Here is a 23,166-nt window from a genome sequence, read left to right as displayed (position 1 = left end):
AGCCAAAGCCAAAGGCCAGATTATTCATGTCTCGGCTTGTCACGCCTAATGAATGTACAAGCCATCGAAAGAGGTTTTTTTTTTTTCTTTTTGCAGAAGCGACGTTAAACCCTCTTTAACACGGGGGAACATATTTGACCGTGACTGTCAATGATTGCCCATTTCTTTTACAAGCCATTGTCATTATTGCATTTCCACATAGACCTAATTGACTATTTCGTAATTTACCTGTGGACTGGACCTAAATGACACATTCATTGACATATGACGGTACATTTTCCCTGAAATTCACAAAAATACCACAGTATGTCATCAGAAGGATGAATGTAGTCCAGCAAAATGTGAAATGTTAAGTTAATGTTGTGCAATATGTGATGTGCATTGTGCCTTGAATAATTTCATGCACATATTCTCCTTATTACATTTAAGACAATCCAAAAGAAACTTTCGCATCCTGTTTGATTCCATATCTCCTATTTTATACTTGAACAAGCACAGAAAATTAGAAACAATTCAGTGATTTAACAGGCGTATTTTTTTTTTAATATGAGCGTTATGCTACAAGATAATCATGCCTCTCCAGTTTTGTCTTTGAAATGAAGCAGCTTTAAAGAGGCAATTGACAGTCAATTCATACATAAGTCCGTGTTCCAGACAGACTTCCATTAAGTGTACTGCACTACCTAAACACTTATTCTGGTGTTTCGCAAATCTACATTTCACATTAGCTTAGCGCTTAGCATAGCATCTGCGTTTTTGCCTGTTCCTCTTCTTGCTCTATGTGTCGCATGCTTAGCTAATCCTCTTCCGTAAGTGATAACGACAGGCGACGATTAGTGACGTCAAGGAGCGGATCTACATCGCGGAGGGACAGCTATGCTAGCCAGCGAAGCTAGATTGGAGCAAGCTAGCTCAGCACCTAGCATTCACCTCGATATTACAGCTAGGAAAGCTTGGACGACTGTTAGAAAAGAAACCGTTTTTTTTTTTCTACAGGAACTATGTTGAGTCCAATTTGTACATGGAGTGACCTTTGAATGTGATGGGCAACAAGTTGGTGTCCTCATTTGCATTTTATCCGCTAACACGTGCATTCTCACTGAATGCTAATGTTACCGCGTCACCCATCATGCTCATTATGGTCTAGAAATATAATTGAAGTAACAATGAGTCAAGGGAAGACTGCAGCCAGGAGCTGTCTCCACTTTATGAAAAATGAGAGGGAAAACATTCTCCTGCTGTTTTAGATATTCTGTGCCACCTCAATTTCACACACGTAAAAGAAAGAGAACAGGGATGGGTGGGGGGAGCTTGAAGTTGTAGTGTTTTATTCATCTTTATGCAAATCCAGTCATTTACGCTTGCCTTAACAAATCAAGAATCAAGTATGTCAACATCTAGCGAAGGAGAAAATGCGGATGGGGATTACAAAAGAACAAAAACAGACGCAGGGCGCAACCCCGTGACTGCTACGTCTACAAATCCTGACAAGGGGAAAATCAACTTTTTACTTGTGTGAAATCTTCTTATGATGTACAAAGTGTTGCTGTATTCAAACTACACTGTACTGTACATTATTGTAATCTGAAGGGAAAAAAAGAAGCTATTGTTGCTATCTGGATGACTAGTTGGCGAGCAGGCCAACAGCATAGAAAATACCCTGCTCGTCTGCACTTTCAACTCCACACTGCACTTGTCTGATGAACTGTAATCCACTCTCCACTACCAACTTTAATTTCCTCGATCACAGGAAATCTTCTCACTGAATTGCTACATAGCTAATGTTACAAGTATATGCTCAAAATCGATATAACACTAATAAGTAAATCTCAAGTATATGAATATACCAGGCCATACAACGGGGTATGACTTTTGATGAAGAAGGGAACGATAAATATTCTTTGAACAATTTACGGGTCAACTGACTGGCATTTAGTTAAGGCATTTCCTTCATGGTGTTTTTGGCGCATACAGTGAAACCTCTGAAATCCAACAATTCAGAATGAAATCCAAATTTCCAGAACGACATCATGCAAGATGTCACAACAGAACATGGGGGGGAATACTAGGCTTGAGCTCAATGTGGTTATTTTTCTTTTATTGTGAAGCCTCCACAGATGGGCACCACTAATGTGTACGGATAAATCCAAAATGGAATTATCTTTTTCCTGATTCTAACAGTAATATTGTATACATGTTTGCCCTGGTTGCTCAGTAAAATCAGGCAAGTTGACTTACTGTAGCAGCCATCTTCTGCCATTTTGTAACCAGTTAATATTGAATGAATCTGCTTGTTTTTATGTTTTTAAGCAGGGATGCACGATAATGCTATTTTCAACCGATGTCGATAACCGACAAGTAAGCCGATAATTGTTTGCAAAATTATATTGAATACAAATATACTTTAGAGTCCTACTATAAGTCTAACAAATACATTGAAACATTGTATAAATTTTGAACAACGTTTCAATGTATGTAAAGCACAATGAAGCTGAAAAGTGGGAGCAAACTGGAGTGCCACACAAGTACGTGACGAACTTACTATCTCCATACAGAAAGCAGATATACTCACCACAACACCATTTAAATCAACAATATTTATAAACAATATTTTTTAATGACTATTTTTATATATGTCTTAATTTGACTGAAATCCTGTTTCAATATCTATTGGCCATCATCTATTCTTATGCCACTTATTCTGTTCAGGTGAGCCGGAAGCTATCCAAGTCAGTTTTATGCCAACGGTAAAATAGATCCTAGACTCGCATTCACATGCTTTGAAAAACATGGTCAGAAAAATTCCTGGAGAGTTAACGAAGGTTACGATGGTGACATAACCTGAAACAGATTGAGTCCATTTCCATTTGTCATTTCTATGAGTCATGCAATGGATTGTGTTTGAATTTAGAGGTTCCACTGTAATCCCCAAATATGAGACTATAATACTTTTATCCTGCTTCCTTTTCAACACATGTGAATAAAACAAAAGCATTGTTCCCACGTCATGCAGAGAACTTGGGTCCAATTTGTGATCATTTTCAGACAGTCCGTCAGTCAGATGCCAATCTCGATCTAATCATGCACTTTTGGAGAAATAATCAATGTGGTTTCCTGCTATTCAATCGGCCTGGGAGGGAAGGAGGATCGGGCCACAACCCAAACTGGCGTGTGCCACAACAAGGACAACGTTTACATGTAGCCTCGACAACGATCTAAACACGGATAAATCCACAAATCCCTTCAACACGAAACTGCACGAGCAAGAAAGTCAAGATAAACATCGAGTTTGCCGAAAAGCCTCAAGCGAGCGCTCAAGTCTCAGCGGCTCGCAGCCGGAGAAAGATTGTTGTTGCTGTTGTGGTCGTCGTCTTCGCTGCCGCTGCAGTGGGCGTCGCCTCGGAGGAAGCGCGCGAGTCGCTGGACTCGACTTGGCGGGATAATTGTTCTTTTCTAAACCGCCGTCTTTTATCGTTCTTCTTTGCGTCCGCCCCGCCCGATCTTAAATGCGCAAGGTTCGGAACGCTTTCATCCCCTTTTGTTGCTTTTTGACTTGAGGATGATGATACGTAGTCAGTTTCATTCAGTTAATGAACAGATTCATGGAAGAGTCCAGAGTGTGCATGTGCGCGTCCACATGCATGTTTGAACAGTAAATGAAAATCAAATAGGGCCGAAGTGAAAATATGGTGCACGTGTGTCAATGTTTGGGATAAAAATGGTCCTTTTTGTTCAACGTGTGTGCGTGTGTGTGATTACGTATTTGCGTATGATCCAGCGACAGCTACAAGGCGTTGGAAGCACTTGGGCTCCAGCCCATCTGATAAGCTCTCTCCAGGGTTCTCTTGCAGTCCTGCATTACGGTGCTGAATACAATGTGAGGGTATTGGACCACCAGCCTCTCCACTGTCTCCTCGTTCACCTGCAAACACAGCCAGGTAAACAACGAGAAGTGATAAGGAAGGACGTTCAGATTCAGCAATTTGTTAGTGATGGAAGATGATTGTCTTCTTCTTGTAATCCAGTTAATAAAGGGATATTTCTTCTCAATTCAGTTGGAATTGTTGTGATATTGATATTAAAACTGCCATGATATTGTTATGTTACGATATTAAAAGCAGCTCATCCGTAAAAAAAAAAAAGAAAAAAAAAAAGGGTTGTTTCCATTTGAGCAGTTGCAGCACCCAGTTTAATTTTAATTAGGCATGTTTTGGCCACCTATGTTTAAAACCCACGCTAATCAGCAGATAAAAGGGAACCTAACACGTTTGAGTTCCTCCACAAATTGACTCCATGAACAATGTACGCATGTAAGTGTACCGCATTATTAAGTTTAGTGATTGCAGGTCACTTTTGTAAATTGAGATTAATGTTACCTGTGCTATTTGAACTAAATGTATAATTATGACCTCAGCTAATTAGCACTGTATAGACCAGAACATTTCCATGCTTGTTTGTAGGGTTGTGAATTGCCGAGTATATGAGGCGGTCATTAATCGCGCGTAAAAAAAAAAAAAATTGGGGCGTTAAAGGTACTTTAAATTGACTCAAAATTAACGCACTGATTTTGACGTTTGGATATCGTTATTCCCTATCATGTGCATACAATTAAAAAAATGCATTACTGTCTACAGTAGGCCTAATGAAGTGGCTAGATGGGATGTACATTTTTGTGACCGTCGGACATTTTTAAGATCTGGATCCCAGTTACACACTGCGCGTAAATGGTTTCGTAGTATGTTCCTAATGAAGCCTTTCATGCTCTGACCAGCTTCAAATCAGCACATTTGCTGCGTGACAGTCAGAAAATCAGCATGAGGAAGGACCACTGCGAGAAGCTGACAAAGAGCAGAGGCAAGCGTAACCCCTGAGACCTCCAGGGGTTAGTTGTAACCCACCCAGAACCAAACCCTGCCCACCCGCGAGCGTGACATTTTCCAGGGGAAATGATGAATAAACACTCACGCACATGTTGAGCACACAGTCATTCGTTGTTACCAAAGGATCACGCAAAGTATCGGAAACTTTCATACGATATCAAAAGCAGAAAGTGAAAAAATTACTGGTCCGCAATGACTACATTTACACATCAATAAAACTTTGAAAACCCTAATATTACCAATATATATTTGAAAGGCCATATAAATACATGCAAAAACGGAATATGCTTATTCAGATTTTTAACTCTTTGACCGCCAAAAATGTTTAATAATGTTTAGTAAAATCACGATGTACGTAAAGTAAACGTAAAGTTTTTTTGTGAATATATCAGTGGTTCATGCAACGTCCAAGTGCAGCGGAGCCGGGTCAATGCGTTGTGAAATCAAAAACACCCTCTAACTATGGCCAGCAGATGGCAGCGGTAGCTGTTCGGGCCCTAACTAGAGCTGCGAATTACAATGAAACATGACGCAATCTGATGAAATAGAAAGTTTTCAAGGCTGGCGTGAATGATCAAAGCCTTTGTAACATTAAACCTAATTTGACGGAGCGTCACTAAACAAAAAATATTAGTATCAAAGTCACTGTTGTGGAGAAAATGTATCTTTTCTTTTCGCTCAATGTTACTCAAATGACCTAGAAACATACTTTTTTCTAATTAACGAATGGAATGCGATCTTTCATGTGGTCCTCATGTTGTTTATGTCGCAAAAGAACACAATATTCTGTTTGCTTCGAAAAATGAGTTAAAATGCTCGAAATCCGCTGGCATCGGGGTTGTTTTTTTTCACAACGTGTGGCAGTAAAAGAGTTAAAAACCCGAATAAGACCCCTGGGGTACCCCTTTTTCTAGCCCGAAAAGTTGATAAGTGTTATTTCGACCAGATGTTTGACAATAAGGGCGGCTATTCAAAGCAATTAATTCTGCGTTGTGATATCAAGCACTTTTCATTCCAGGATTCCGATTGATTTTGCGTAATATTACACCATCATCGGCGATGTTCCTAAGGCCGCATGTCTCCTTTTCACTGATGCTCCAACTTTTTATCAAAGCCAGAACCTTTATTGATTTTCAAGACACAAGATGTCATTTATCATGTGTCGAATGTGTGGGAAAACCTGAAAAAAAAAAAAAAAGACAACTTCAGCGCACTTCAACAATGAATAATTAAAGCTTTTCCTTCCAGCTTTTGGACACGGGTTTGGGTGTCTTGAATTTTCACTGCGCTTGTCATTGATGTGGAGCCACTTGGATCCCATTAATCAAATACAGCAACTGTCTTTATTATGCCGCAGTAATGGAGAGATGGAAAAAGAAACAAGTGAGGCGAAAGGCTGAATTTTAACACCAGCCAAAGCGGTTTCGTTTATTATGACAATTGGCTGAGCCTCATTAGCAGCTCACATGACAACGCCCTGATTGCCTTCATAACATATTATATTGTAGTCCTGAAAAACCCTCTCCGGATTGTTAATCAGGGCTTAATTACAATTAAAACACATCTGAAGAATAGACATGTCAAACTGATGGGAGGCCATAACATTCATTAATGTTCATTGCAAACAAGACTCCCACTAAACGTCTCCCAATCAAAACTTAGAATCGTTTCACTAATTGCTGGCTACAGAAACGTTAAATGTTGATAAAAACCAGGAAATTATGAAAGCGCAATCGTGTTAATAAGAAAAAAAAAGCATGAAAATATAATTATGTCTCACACTGACTGCCAACTAATGCTCTTATTAGCAAATGATTAATGATATGAGCTGATGATTTTATTCTATATTTAGAAATTTTCATACAATTTCATTATCACTTTTCTTAACCCTTTTATGGTGTTCAGGGTCTGTGGGGCCCACGTTCACATACTAAAAACAGGTCTCACAGACTTGAACATCATATGAGGGATATATAATACAACTTTTGTATTATTATTTTTGTATTTTTTACAAGTATTTTTTACATTTTTACTGTATATAGTAGCCTACTATATTGTATATTGTGTAAGTATTGCGGGTTTTAGGAAAAGTATTATATCTTCCTATTCTTTTTCAAATAGCGTAATTTCCTGACTATAAGCCGCGACTTTTGTCAGACGCTTTCAACCCTGCGGCTTATAAAAAGATGCGGCTAATATATGCATTTTTTTCTGATGGCCACCAGGGGCGCTCGAGCAGAAAAGGTCAGAGTGAGACAGGTGGAATATATGTGTCGAGGAAGACGCAAGTTTAATGTAACTTCACGCTTTGTGCATGAATAAAATTAGCATGAACAGACCCTCATCATGGAAAATACAACAAGTCTCAGTCTCAGTGACTTCTACCAGTATGTTATTTTTAACCAGCCCTGTTAGTTACTACAGTATTGCTGCTGTGTTACTGCCGCGTCACGGGCACTGTTTGGAAAGAAAAGCTAAGGTATGTTATTAAACCTTTGAAAACTCTTTTTGTGTACCGTCTTTCTTTGTAAATATCTCATGTTTCAATGTGGGTACATGCGGCTTATAGTCAGGTGCGGCTTATGTATGTACAAAATGCTTTTTCCTTTAGAGATGTACTTGGTGCGGCTTATAATCAGGTGCGCCTTATAGTCCGTAAATTACGGTATATACAATCTAATTTTATTGAGCATTTTATTATCATTATTTTTTTTATTATCTGAGTTTAACTTCTCGGTTTAGTTCTTTTCTTTCATCTTCACACTTTTCATTAAAATCATTAATTTATTTATTCATACATTTAATCACTAAATCAAAACGGCATTGTTGAATTTTTCAGTCCATTTTGCATTGCAATTCTTTTTAAAATCTGTTTATCTATACATGATAATAAATGACTATAGCCGAATAAGTCTAATAAGATTCTGTAAGTTCATAAAAATAAATACCTCAAGCTATTTGACACATTAAATGGCTGAATATTACTAAATGTTGAATTGGTAGGCAGAATAAGATCTGATGTTTACTTCTTTGCAGTCCAAAGCTAAAATCGCTGCGATGTGAAGTCTGTGGAAAAAAAAAAAAAAAAAAAAAAAGACAACAAAAACAACAACAACAACAAAATACTGTTGGTTAGTGTGCCAGAGGCTGGTGTCATATTGAATGGACCTGCTTTGAAAATGATGACTCATCTGATTTTGTTAGAGGGCAAAAGTGCTCAGTGATATTTTGTTGCTTGGCAACTTTAAGCCGAAAACCAAAGTTATCGGGGTCTCTGGTGCATGTCTCTGACAGGGATTTTTTTTTTTTCTTTTTTTCTGATCCCGTACTGTAGTCGTTGAAAAGCTGCTGCCAAGTCTGAAGGAAAGACACATGATACAGCAGATCCCTTCTCAGGCATCTGGGAGCACAGCCACAGCTATCTGGAGCGAGGCCTATACTTATGATATTTTCCCCCATTTTAACTTCAAAGATGCAGCACGTAGTAGATCTGAGTGTGGCGTAATGCGTGCTGATGGGTAATGTGATGTTGTCAGAGTTTACAAGACGGCGAGAGAGGGATGGAACAAAAAAAAAAAAAAGACTTGTCAAGGTCTGGAATGTGAAAAGCGCATCTCCATCTTCTTTCAAGGTGATGGACGCCTCCTTTCTGATATGACCTCTACCCATGGGCAATCTCTTGCCTTGCAATCTCGTAAGCTCTTATGAGACTCCTCGTGATGAAGATGCACTCCGTCACCGCATAAAATCTACATTTAGCACCGACGACGGGTGTTGCCTGGATGGCTGCTGCAGTAAGACTTGTCGTAAAGCTGACTAATGTAGCAGTGGTTTACATTCTCACTGGGGGGAAAAAAAAATAAAAGAACAGATAAATCGGTAATTGGATACACAAATATAAAGTTGCATTCCATATTAGCCAGCCTCCAACAGTGTGCCAAACAATGCTGGAAAACATAATGAGGGTTTAGGAAATATAGGAGAATTATAAATTATTATTTAAAAAAAAAAAAAAAAGTGGAATTGAACGGTAGTCACAAAGCCTACTTTTCAATGCAAACACATACTTTATAATGCTACACAAGGCTTGTGGTAAACCGCACAACATGCATCGACACAGAAACATTTCAAGCACAAATTGAACTGCTCTAAATGGTTATTGTATTATGAGAACAAAAATACGAGCATGTAGTGGAAAACAGCTGTGCAGTTGCTATTGATATTGATATACTTCAACTGTATGTTTGCAAACTTAACTTAGAATTGTGTTAGTGGATCACATTTTCCCCTGCAGCAATAGGGAAGACTTCAGAGAAGAAAATTATCGCCATCACTGGTTTCTGTGGCAGGTTAAAGGGTCAACCACAAGCTTAGACCACATGCAGGGATCACGGTTTGGATGCTGCCTCAGTGTCAGGGCCTCTACTTTTACGGAATCCATTATGTTTTCAATTAGGCTCCTCATTGGAGCAGATCTTTCATTCTGCTGAGAATAGCCTTGAAGATAATGGTAAGTCCACATAAAACAACCGACTATAAAAGAGTGGATATTTTTACATTATTTCAAGGCCAGTTGAATGTAAAGACGACTGTTTTTATCCCATTTGTAACACAGTCCACAAAAAAGGCCACTGAATTCCATTTTGCTCACCATTCAACAGTAGCATGCCTAAAAGATGAACTGATACCTTAAGGCAGGGGTGTCCAAACTTTTTCATTTGAGGGCCACATACAGAAAATCAGAAGGACGCATGGGCCACATAATGTTATGAATTGAGTCAGTTTTAATTAGTTTTTCAGGGTGGTTCTGTTAGTTTTTTTAAATTAGTTTTAGTTCTTTAATAAATGCTTATTTTTAGTTTATTTGGTTTCAGTATTAGTTTTAGTTTTTTGTGTTTTTTAATGTGTATTACTTCTGCGCAATATTTAAAAAAAATACCATGGGCTCAACGTGATTATTCCGGGTTATATCAAAATGAATCTGCTAAAAATCACATTTAAAATCATCCCCAAAGGCTTATATATTAAATTAATTACCAAAGACTAAAACGAAGGACATTCTTGCTATAATTATCGTTAGTTTTATTTTAGTTGGTTTTGTAAACATAAAATGTAGTTTCAGTTAGTTTTCTTTTTTTTTAAAAAAGCATCTTCGTTTTTATTTTATTTCGTTAATGAAATTGTTGTTTTGAATTAGTTTTTTCGTTAGTTTTAGTTAACTAAAATAAACTTTAATAGCACCTGTGTTTTTCGACACCCTCCCTTCTTACTTTGATCATCTCCAAACATTTTTGTTTTTATTTTATTTGAACTTAGTCAAATGCCATTTTTAGCATAAGTCACGGGCCACAAAAAAAATGGACGGCGGGCCGCAAATGGCCCCCGGGCCGTAGTTTGGACACCACTGACTTAAGGTCACACTTTCATTAAGAAATTGTTCCATCTTGTTGCCAATGTTCTTCTAATTGACAGCAGGTTTAGACTGCACTATTTTGCAAAATGAGGTGGAGCCGATTTGAAATGAAGTGCAAAGTTCTGTTGCATGACTGCTGATGTCAATCTCACATCCAATAAGCAAAGTGTCAGTCCCAGCAGCTAATGCCAAAGTAATAGTGTTGTTATTTCATCATCCATCATACTTTTATTTGTTTCAGTTGGTCTTCCTGAGCCACCTGGCAGCTATTGCAAGCCCCGGGCAAATAAAGAGAGACAAATACCCCCCGGCCTCCACCTAGCTCAATGCAGAGAGTGCATTAGTCAACCAGTAAATACGTACATTTGGGGGTAAATGTTTGAAAAGCCTGTTTAGGGAGCAGATTGTGCATCAGGTCTTTGTTGCCTGTCTGGCTTTAAACGGGGCAGATTTATAGCTTTCTTTTAACCGCTCAGAGGAAAAACCTCAGTTGAAGACTTTCCAAATCAGTGACTGAACAAATGAAAAAATAGTTCTTTGTTTTAGATAAGGGAAGAGGATATGGATGGAAAACCATTTAAAGATAGACAAAAATCTTACCAGAAGTTAAAGCAGATCTTAAAGAGATTGGTGTGGAGGCTGTTTGGTCAAGCCTAAATGCCAGCAATTTGATTTTATCTCAAAAAAGATGAGCGAGCCTCACAATGTGCTATCAAAAAGCAGGTCAGGTGCTGTTTGGGACGACCAAGATCTGGGACCATTCACACCCACAACCCTGCACACAATCAGACAGTGGCTGAACCACAAAATAGCAACATAGGCTCAGCTGACCAGGCTAGAAGAAAGAAGCTTCTGGAGCACAGGCGTGTAAAACTACGTCTCCGTAACACATGAGGATGGTAACAAAAGGAATGAGGCTAAAGCAAGGTCCAATACCTTATTAGGTTGGCCTTCTAAAAAAAAAAAAAAAAAAAAGCCATATGTCTAGAGGATTAAAGCGCCCACATTTTTTTTTTTCTGGAAAATTGATACTTAACTCATTTGCACCCAATAACGTATAAATACGTTTTTTTGTTAATGTTCTAAGTGTCCTAAAGACATATTTATACGTTTTTTTGTTGTTTTTTTATGCTAGAGCATACATAAGGCTTTGATGCAGCCTCTCAACTGCAAAGAACGGTTGCAGAAATGGTTGGTAGTTATTACACAAACGGCCAGCAGGTGGCAGCAGAGCAAATGAGATCAACCAGGGCCATCTAGAAAAAAAGCTCAATTACTTAGATAATTAGATTTGTGAAAACTGATGAAACTTAGCTCTCTTTTAATGCTAATTGCTGCAAAACGGAAACAGATAGAAACATACTTTTTTTCCCCTGATGACAGAAGAGACTTTAATCTTTCTTTTGATAGGTTCCATGCTTTTATAGCAAAAGACCACAATATTCTGTGGGCCTTGCAAAATCAGTCAAAATCCAGTAAAATAGCCGGGAGTGAACGGGATTGCTTCTGTGAAAATGGCTGGGAGTGAATGAGTTAAGAGACTGCATTATTCAAATGTGTCTTTCACACAAACCTCAATAAAAAGTTCCCACAGCGACGTAGCTTCCAGCAAACAAATTAGACGTGTGGAGACATCATTTGTTATCTGTATGTAAAAATATTCCATACTATTTCACATGTGCACGTATGATGTCATGTATGACAAAGAAGAGGTCGCGCTACGTCCATTTGGCTTCTATTAAGCAAAACCAACCATCTGATTGCTGTCAGATCCTATTTAAACATGTACTTGTTGACTTTGGGCTTGTTTTGACCAAGACTTGTTTCAACTGGGTTCAAAATTTCACAACAAAATTTGGGGGTCATGACTATGCTTTAATATATGTGGACATATTCAATTGCTGTAGAAGTCAAAGATGTATGTTGACAGCAACATTGAAATCAGAGGAACGGGAAGGCGTGGTCACAAATGTTTTTGGTCTTACATACTGATGTGACAGCAAGGTCATAAGCAGCCTGTTGAATGCCGTAAACCAAGACGGAACATGAAAAAAAAAGTGATCCGGGAGTAAACTTGCTGAGGTTGGACACAAATGGAATTTCTTAAAGACAATCACAACAGAGCTACTGTTTAATTTTTACCTCGAAGGAATGGCTCGTTCTCTGGAGTAAATAAAGAACAAGGACAAATCGACCCTCGCCTTACAAAGAGATGATAAAAAATTCATGGTGTCTCTTTAGAGGGAGGAGAGCTCTGATTAGATTGGACCAGTCAAAGTTAAAACAAGGTGGGCTGCAATCATTATTGTGTCAATATTTTGATGAGTCTTCCTGATGAATGCGAGACGATCAAATGAAAAATGGAGCTCAAGTCATCAATTCCCACTCATGTTCAGAGAGCTTTCTGTTCCGACTCAACTGTTGGGTTAACCTGTTCTTTTTCCCAAATGTTAGCCGAGTAGTCACGGGTTGTAGTCTAACTTTTTTTGCACACATATCTTTTTCCCTCTAGACAGTCATTCATAATGCAAGGAATCAAACGAAGGCTGACAAGTTGCTCGCCTCAAAAGTTTCCCGAAGCCCCCCTGGATGTATGAAATATGTACGGACACTGTTTCCAGAGGGGGACTGGTATGGCCATCAGCATTAAAAAGCTAATTCATCACCGACGCAGTGGGACACGACGTTCGTAGTCTACGGTTGCCTGCTGCCTCTTGTCTGAAACAAGGCAAACTTCACTTACTGTCCAGAACCAAATCGAGATTGGCAAGAATCCGAACCGCACTGAGCCGTGTCTCCTTTCTGGCCATGACTCCATGAGATTATGTTGGCCTCTGTGGAGATGAGTATACAGCGATGGATGAAAAAGAAAATGAGGTGCCTGAGAAGGAAAAAGCTTAATTGAATGAATAAATGATGTGGGCAGACGCCAACAGACCAACAACCTTGAATGACCTTGCATAAGCTAGAGGAGAAATGCAATGGTGTGCATGTGGGTCCGGAGAGGTTCTGGACTTTATTTGCAGAGGTGGGTCAGTACAAGACAGATTGTCCGTCAGACCATTAATGATGGACACCCGACCTTATGGAAGTGAGTTTTCGTCCGTTGGCTCAATTGGCTCAAGTAGCTTAATTGGCTCAAGTAGACTCTAAAAACAGTTGGGTCAAAAATAACCCAACAATGGGTCAAAAATGGACCAATCCTCTACTTGGGTGGATTTGACCCAACTTTGAGTCAAGAAATGGATCTTTAAGCATAAAACAAATCATAAATATTGGTCAGATCCTTTATTTGGGTCAAAAAATTGGGTCATTTTGTATAATACACCCCAGAAATATGTGTTAAATTGATACATAAAGTGGATCAGTCTTTTTTTTTTATCCATAATTAATTGGGTTACTTTTGACCAAACTGTTTTTAGAGTGCATCTACCGTCCAATAGACCTCTTAGTCCGTCACTGACGAACGCCCGTTTTGTTGTTCAATAGACAAATGGCAATTCACAATTGATGGACTGACGGAATTTCCACCCTCCTCTGTCTGCTGGTCGTAACATGTGATGAGGGAAGCATGGTTAAAATAAAATGATGGACTTGACGAATACAGTTTGGTTCGGCTTGAACAAATGACGGACTGACGATGACAGAAGGGTGCTGAGAGTACTGACGAATGATTAATGACGGATCATCAAAATTTTGCAAATTGCCCGCCTCTGGCTATTTGTTGAAGGGCAATTCTGAGATTCCTTACTTTATTTCACCCTCCCTACGCTTGCCCTTTAGAAACAAGAAGACTGGATGATCAGGAGGAAGTTTCAGCTAAGACCGACAAATCAATACAGTTCCTGTGTGCAGGATGAGACTCAAAGATTGCACTGAAAATCATAAATGGCAAATGACTGCTTCAAACTGTGAACATAAAAAAAGGCCGCCGAAAGAGCGGAAAATAGCAAAGCAAAGAGCCCATCTTCCAAATTCACTACCTTTGCTCTAATTCCCTTCGTTTCACAAGCCTAATACTCGGCACCCCTGCTGTTCACAATAACAACACTCATCAAAGAAAGTTTGGCCCAACTCTCATTTCCTAAACGAGAGTTGAAATGGCTTCTAACTCTTCACAATGCTTCATCTTTGTTTTCCTCACTACAAACCTCCAGGCCCCGAACAATTAGGCCCTTGTTTATGTCTGCAAATTGCTATGCCGTGCCTATCTGTGTGGAGTCCCTGGCAGCTGGATGCTCCACTGGAACAACCATATTGATTGGGATGTCTGCTCTTTTAACAAGGTCTGTCTGCTTTCCCCATCTGGGAAAGAAAAGGAGTGCAGATATGCTCATACCTGTTCCCAAAACACTGCTCCGCCTCCGTTCAGGTAATGGCAGCATACTTCCAAACTGCTTACACAAAACACTTAGGGAGGAAGAGTCAGCTCACATGCTATCGTTTCCTTTTACTTCAATGTATTTTCTCTTGATTTCTGTCATTTGCCGGCTCCCTTTGCCCCCCTCATTTGACTTTGTACCTCCCTCCTTCATCACCCCCATTAGGGTGACAACTCATATATTGCCCCTGATGGTCCAGGAACTGGGTAGTGCCATTCTTTTACTAGTCCACATTTACGCTGACTGCGAGTTTTCTCTCTTCCGTTTCCCGACCTGGGCTACCCATTTGTTTTCACTCTAATGAAGTAGTGGAAAACAGGGAGGTGTATAGGCAAGGGAGAGTGTTAAAAAGAATGAGTGGGAGCAGAGGAGTGAAAGTTGACAAGCAAAAGAAGATGAGGAGAAGAAGAAGTGGTCAGCAGAGGAAAAGAAGATGATATGGGGGGGGAAAAAAAGTAGGAACAGTACATATATGTGCAAGCTGCGAAAACATTTCAAAAGAAAACATTTCACTGAAGCTGAATGAGATCAAAATCCCCAAAGTGATACATCATCAGGCAATGAAGGCTCCAAATGTTCCCAGGATAGCCACGAGAGTCTGTTTGAGAAAACTCACGTGCATTTGCCTACCTTGGACTTTCAACTTTGTAGCATCAAAATGCAATCCGATTCATAGAATTTACATTGGGTACTCGATGAATGAATGTCAAAATGAAATCAAAGTTTGATTGGATTACTTTACTGGAAAAATTTGGATTAAAACTGAGAAACAAACTGAAATATGTCGAATTATTCGATTACAGGAATAACGTTTTCATCATCACGAAAACTGACATTTTATCTTTAAGTAAATATGTCCTCCTATTACAAAATTAAACTCATCTGACACACATTCATTAAACACATGGAAACATTCCTACATAACTGCAAATACTTTAGATTGTTGCGCATGTTACACAACAATCACATTTCTTGGGATGGTGCACAGCTCATATTTGTATTTTTCTGTATACCGAAACTGGTTCATTCATGGTTCACCAGTCTCGACTGCATCTTCCCCTCTATGATGTTTTTGCTGTCCATGTTATATCTTGACATTAAATTAGCGTTGGAGAGGACAAAATGGTTTACCCTACAAGGTTGCAAGATTAGCCAGAACAGAGGTATATAATCCTATAAAACAGGCAGGTAAGAAAATGAGCAGCTCAGAGAGAGAGAGAGAAAAAAAAGGAAAAAATAATGCTTGTAAAGAATAGAGGCCCTGAATCTGAGCATAGCAGCAATTTTATTATATCAGAACAAATCTTTCTTAAAAGAAGAAATGCACTAAAAATTATGTTGTAACTTCTATTAACTGACTTGAGCACGATACACTGAGTGCTTGTCAAGTTCCATTATTCTACATCTTGGTCCGATTGACTCCGAATGGATGAAATGGTGAAATATTTGTACAATCACCATCTGAAAGTGGGTTTACATACACACACACACACAAAATCTATTGCTGATCAAAATTAAAACCTGCCAGTTGTGCATGTGACCTTCGAGTGATTCCTTCTCGGAGTAAAGTGAACTTTCTCTGACCAAGTCGTTCCAAATTTGCGCAGAGACTTTTTATGAGAAGACAATTTTTCAGATGTTGTGACACGGTTTGATATATTTCTTTAACACACGCCTGGAGACGTATAAAACAACCTGTGTTGATTTGAGCAGTGCAGTGACAGAAGTGACAGGATTGTCTTGCACTCGATGTGAAAATCAACAAAACTTGTGCATCATTGTGAGTGGACATATATCAGCTTTGTGGAAACCAAAAGAGTCCTTAAATGCTACATTAACCTTACTCATAATTTACCATGACGACATGTGACGGTGTCTCACAATCCAATGAGCTAATATTGAAACAATCACCAAAACACTCAAATGTATAATTAAGACAAAAACACAAGTTCATGTGTGTATGTGTAAGTGTGGAAAGATGAATTCCGCCTACACAAAAGGCCTAACATTTAACTCAAACACACTGACATATGGTGCACTGCTGAGCAAAAAGAAAAAGAAGAGAGAGAGAGAGAGAGAAAAAAAACAGTTTTCCAGAACATTAAGGCTCTTTTTGTGAAGTCATTTAGTTGAATGACATCAAAAGGCCGGGACCAATTTACAGCTGCAAGTAGACAAAATTAATTTATTTGATTCTTTTCGGGTGGATCAATGACATTCTTGTCAGTGCATGGTGGTTGGGGCCCTGGAGGCAGAGGTGTAATCATCGGAGGCGGGCGGAGCACGCCATGTGCAGAAGCCTGGAGGGCGGCTCTGATTTCAATGCTCCATTATGAGCTGTGTTCACAGCAAATAACATAAATTCCTCACACGGTCGCACACATTTGTGCACGGCGCAACACAAAAGGAAATCACTCCGACGGACGTGTGTGTGTGTTGGGGGGGCATGAAAAACATCCGAGGCAAACACGGGCGCTGCATTAACACCGTATATGGTCAGCTACTGCAAGGAGCGAGACGAATTCGGTACATATTCTGACAATCAGACTTGTGGCTTGTGCTAGGTCAGGATTGGAAAGAAAAAAAAAAAACGGAATTCTTCATAAGTCCCCACAATTCCGCCTGCCTGGCAGCAAAACGTATACAGTACGGAAGCACGTTTGTATAAACCGTGACGGTTGGAAATCGATCCTTCACACTGCTCCGCGCGAGGAGCGCCAGCTGGATCCCGTTAGCAGTTCCTAAATGAATTCTACACTCTCGAGGTCCTGTGACATTCAGCTGGTGCATTAAAATTCCCGGCCATTTGACAATTCCAAACAAATTTGGGGGTAGGCCGAGGCAAGGGGCTGACTTGGCTTGTCGGCACTGCGCGTCAAGGTTATCGCAAGATTGTATTTGTCTAAGACTGACAGGACCCACTCCGAAACTCGACTCCACTTAAAGATGGGAGGGGAAAAGCAGGAGAGACTGCAGGGGCCGCACGAAACTTGCAAAATGTAGTCTAACGTGACTGTGAATTGCTGAGTTTGTTTTTGTGAGTTTGTTCCAATCTGAGTTGTTTTTGTCATCATTTATCCTATATCCTTGCAGCATACACTTCCCGACAGGAAACCGCGCAAAGATAAACGTTAGCGTTGGATTATTTGCAATAGTTCCCAAACAGTGTCAACATTGTTCCTGCAAGAAATAACTATCCACCAGGCAAGACTGCTGCAAGTACTGTAAGTGTTTATAACAAATTATTTGTGCTGTACAAACACTTATGGTGGATACGCAGGCTGATATTGTTTAAGGCCCCCTACGGTATGTTGGTTTCGACAGTAATGGCAGAAGGATAAATATAGCGATGCTTCCTCAAGTGTGCCAAGCTAAACAAATGTGTGCTGGCCAACCTGTTCCCTGTCATATGTTGGACCAATTACAAGAAGAAGAAGTAGAAGTAGAAGAAGAAGTAGTAGTAGAAGAAGAAGTGGTAGAAGAAGAAGTAGTAGAAGAAGTAGTAGAAGAAGATGAAGAAAAAGTAGAAGAAGAAGTAGTAGAAGAAGAAGTAGTAGAAGAAGTAGTAGAAGAAGATGAAGAAAAAGTAGAAGAAGTAGTAGAAGAAGAAGTAGTAGAAGAAGACGAAGAAAAAGTAAAAGAAGAAGAAGTAGTAGAAGAAGAAGTAGAAGAAGAAGAAGAAGAAGAAGAAGAAGAAGAAGAAGAAGAAGAAGAAGAAGAAGAAGAATTGTGTTTAATCATATTCGCATTGTATCTAATGCCATTTGAAAGTAGTGGTCTAAAATGGGGCTGTTTTTCCTGGCCTGTCTCCATCCATGTTTAATCATTTGATGTAACATTAGCGCTTACAGGAAATATGAATTTCATTGGAGGGAAACTGCTGGCATCACAAACTAGTTATTTATGCATCTACCACAGGGCCGTAAAGAGAAAAGACAAATGAAATGTCTGTGTGCAGCTAAGGCCTCACTTATTTTAAGCAATGCTGAGATAAATAAGTACGGGGTGGTGGGGGGGCTCAATTAATTTATCAACATGAATAAGAGACACTGTGGCTGAGATAAATGTAATGTCACGTAATTTGCACAAGGCTTTCATTCCATGAGAACCTTGTGGAATGGACAGCAAGGCGGCAGCTTCAGTGTTTTTCCCCAGTAGGAAATTAAGTGCAGAGATGAGATTAGTTAGCCTCGCCATCGGATTGGACATGTTTCGGCTGTGATCCACTGATAGAGAGAGCAACGCGTTCCCACGGACATTTTGTACAAACTCTTTCAAAACATTAGGACAGACTATTTTCTGAAAATGATGGTCAGAGCATGCATATTAGCAACTGTTGCTTGTATTCAGAAAATAACAATTGAATATGAAAAGTAAATGTCTCGAGAATCCTCCAAGAAAATGCTGTTTTTCTACTAGGGGTGTGCATTTCTCCACAAAAGATTATTCGATACGATTTCCTATACGTGGGGTGCGAAATTATTCAAGGACGATTTGATTTAAAAGTGAAACGATTCAATTTGGTTCAACTCGGTTATGATCCAATATGTTAAGACTCAGTTTGATCGGATTTTACACACTGACTTTTTTTGTTGTAATTTTACATCCATTTGATTAACTTGCCAATATTCTTCTAAAATATATCTCTCTGACAAAAGACGATTTGTTACGTATGTCAATATATGTCAAAGTGGAATGATTTCAATCAGTTTGGTTTGATGCACTCGTACCTTTTAAATAACAATAAAAATAATAATAATAATAATAATAATAATAATAATAATAATAATAATAATAATAATAATAATAATAATAAACACTTCCTGGTTTAAACCACTGTTTGTTACGCCTCTATTTTCTTCTAATTCAAGTGGATTATATACAAGCATGAATCCACTTATTGAAATACTTAAATGCTAACAATAAAAAATACAATCAAAATGATTTTGGTAATGTTAGACAATAATGATCACACTAAGGAATAAATGAAAAGGAACTACACATTGTCTCATCCATCCAGCCAATATCTGAACTACTCAGTTGCAATCGGTCCGTCAAAATGGCTTCCATACGTGACCTGAGTCCATCTTCGGTTGGATCATTTCAGTGGGAAGGTTGTTTTTTTTAGGGTAGGGATACATAAAAGCATAGTGCAAACCCTCCCAGAATTAGAAAGAATGGATGAATGCATAAATTTGTTGCCGAATGCAACAATTCCATTATACTGTAGAATGCAAATGGACAGTGTAAGTCGTTCTATCAAACTGTCTTTTTCATGACCCAGGCTGGCCGAAATAGTCCAGTTATTTGAACAAAAATATACATTAGCACTTTATGTTTATTTCACTTTTGTCTTTAGTGTTTCTGTGTGGTTTTGCAATAAAGAGCACTCATTTCCATTTTCTGACCCCTTCTGATTGCAGAAACGGCTGCTTACCAAAGTGTGGTCGACCCCCCCAACATTATACTATAATTACTTTTCTGCTCTTGTTCACAGTTCAGTCTTGACGGGTCCCTTCACTCAATAAGTGAAATCTTGTAATTGTGATTCTAAAAATACTGTTTTGACACTGAATATTAAATTGGATAAATGCCGTTATTCGTGAAAAAGTTCTTCAACTTTTTGTACGAGTGGAAGCACAATTTAACGTCAACTTACAAAATGCAAGAACTTGCACTGAATACGAGAACTTGAAAGGCTCAAGTCGGCCGATTGAAGGGACTCGTGAGAGCAGGATGAGGATAGCGGGGGATGGAGGGGTGAGAGTAGGAGTTGAAGGCAAAGGCTCAACCTCCCTCCTCGCTCGGACTCTGCCTCTCACCTATTTACCTCTTTTATTCGGTCTCTAACTCTTAACTCTCTGGGTGACCTCGCTATAACAACAAGCCATTTCTTTTTATTTGTTTGCCAACAAGAGCGAGCAGCAGCTTGGCGTTCTCTCTCCTCAAACTTTCCACAAAAGCCCCCTCAACATACCGCAAACCCACGGCACAAGTGGGCTGATCTTTTCCCACACGGGTCAGTGCTCACTAGTATTAGAGGCATAGTTATAATGCTAATCTGTATTTTAGGATGTGAAAGCGAGGATAAACTGGGTGAAGGGTGCAATCGCACACTTAATTCTTTTGGTAATTCGGAGATGGTAACGTACCTGACCTTGGGAACTGTCAAACTCTTCTCTCTGCTCGATTCACACTCCATTACTACTCTAATAGCACCAATTACCGCTTTGCTTCGCCGTGCCATCCCCAAATTCCCCCCTCAGAGCATAGGGAGCGCAATCGTTTATCTTTCCATCCTCCGGGCTAAACGATGAGTACCACGGGAAGGCAAATACGCAGGTAAATAAGCGCTGAGGGATACGTGCACGCTTATGCCGAGCTCGGAAAGAAACAAGGAGCCATTGTTATTCCGCTGAAGATGTAGGTCATTCCAGAACAGATTTTTTTATTAGCATGGCTACAGATATCGATTGTTGGGTCACGCAGTTGGCCAAGCAGCAGGGAAGTAAATGAAAATGGAATCTAAGTAATCACCTGCGATGTAATGCAGTTAGTTTTTATTACCCTGAGATAAATATGATAGATACACATTCTTGTATGCAATAATGGGAAGTGAGCGCACCGCTTCACCACTGAGACCTTACACACCGGGTCACTGTCAGACCCCCAATATGTTTCATTTTCTGACGATATAAATAGATAAATACGATGCGACCGATGTTCTTGTCTCGCTTAACGATCACGGGGTGGGTTTGTTTATCAGAGAAATCCATAAGGTCAAGCTTAAGGTTGCGCAACAGATAGCACTGATATTATAATGAAGGAATAAAAATGATGAGTTCCCAACCTTATGTTATGAAAGGACTCTGCTGTAAGTCAACTTCCCTCCTGCACCGTATTTTTCCTCGGCAACTTCTACTAACACTACACAACAGCTCACAAATATGATCCGAAAAACAAGTCGTTATGCCTCAAGCGGAAAATAATAGTCACATTAAAAATATCCTATCATACAAAGGTCAATTTGCATGAGGACATTGGAGTTATGCTGAAAATGATTCACCCTATAATATTAACCATGCACAATAACCAACCACAATGTGCATTTCTGAAACGGTATGAGCAATGTTTATAATGCCAAACTTATAATAAAATATTTGCCGCACGATTCTGTGCATTCTGATCGTTATGATTCTGGAAATGTGGAGGATTGCGTCGATGCCCAAGTGACTCACACTGTAAAAAATAATTCCTCTGTCCACACCTTAAACCAGATCCTTGCCATAATTTAGCAGGTTTGTCCTTGGCTCCAATTTTCGGGAAACTCTTTTGAATATTTTCTTTGCATAATCCGGCTAACTGTATAAATTTACCATATGAAAATGAATGCTGTGGACAACTCATTAAAACAACAAAGCAAGTGGTAGATGTTTGTACGGTACTGCTTGATGGCGGGGTGCCAAATGAGACCAAGAAAAATGAGAAAAATAAGATCTAAAGTTGTTGTTTCACAAATGGGATAGTTTACAATTTGTCAAAAGACACTAACCTCATCAATTTAATAATATATAGCTCTTATCTTATGGAATCTGAATGTTAGCCATCATTTTTCAAAAGTGTTTGTCCTCATTAGGGTGAGCTGGAGTCTATCCCAACAGACTTTGGGTAAGAGTCCACACTGAATTGGTAACTGCTATGCTAATTTGTGTTTGCCCATCTACAGTGTTTTGTATTATACATGAGCATTAAGATAGTTGACTTAAACTTCAATAACTTTGACAAACAGCTTCAAGCAAGGACACTTGGCCTCTTATTTGGAGAACTGTGTGATCGACATTCCCAACAGGAGCTAATGTATAATTTAAGAAGTATGTTTTGTTATGTTTACAGTCCCTTGCAAAAATATTGGAAGGGCAAGGTGAATTCCTTTGTTGGACTGATGTTTAAATTCATACATTTGCATCTTTTTTTAAAAAAATTTTAAAACAACTAAATACATCGTTTCATCCAAAAGGAATGTGCATAATTATAGTGTTGTAAATAATTTTATTTTTATATAGATTTTTTGTTTGTTTTTACGTTTAAACATGTTTTTTGTACCCCCCCCCAAAAAAAAGAAAAAAAAAAAGATCGTCCTACTGCACAGTGCACATGCTGCACTCCAACTGCAAGTTTTTGCCAACATAAATAAATAAATAAATATATATATATATTATTATAAATATATATATGTATATTGTAAATTCTGTTTGGTCCAAAAGGAACTTACATAATTATAGTGGTTCAATTTTTGTAGTTGGTCTTAATATTTTTTTGGTCTTATTTTGTAACAAAAAATAAATAAATAAATGATCGTCCTACTGCACTGTGCACAAGCTGCACTCCAACTTCAAGATTTTGCTAACATGAATAAATAAATATTATTCTAAATATATATTATTCTAAATTCTGTTTGGTCCAAAAGGAACTTAGATAATTATGTTTCTAT

At 38.9% G+C, this 23,166-nt stretch overlaps 1 protein-coding gene across 2 annotated transcripts in view; it reads right to left on the bottom strand.

Moving 5' to 3' along the window:
* Positions 1–1,306: 1,306 nt before the first annotated feature.
* fbxl17 (F-box and leucine-rich repeat protein 17) overlaps positions 1,307–23,166 on the bottom strand; it is a 231,927-nt gene continuing 210,067 nt past the window's right edge. For both annotated transcript variants that reach the window (XM_077522758.1, XM_077522761.1), the window contains exon 11: positions 1,307–3,922. In XM_077522758.1, coding sequence (XP_077378884.1) covers positions 3,785–3,922 — 138 coding nt within the window. In that variant the 3' untranslated portion in view covers positions 1,307–3,784. The remainder of the gene's footprint in view (positions 3,923–23,166) is intronic.

Source organism: Festucalex cinctus, chromosome 5 (assembly GCF_051991245.1).
Source record: "Festucalex cinctus isolate MCC-2025b chromosome 5, RoL_Fcin_1.0, whole genome shotgun sequence".
Taxonomy (NCBI): Eukaryota; Metazoa; Chordata; class Actinopteri; order Syngnathiformes; family Syngnathidae; genus Festucalex; species Festucalex cinctus.
Note: the sequence above shows the minus strand (reverse complement) of the source record. Positions and strands in the feature narration are given on the sequence as shown.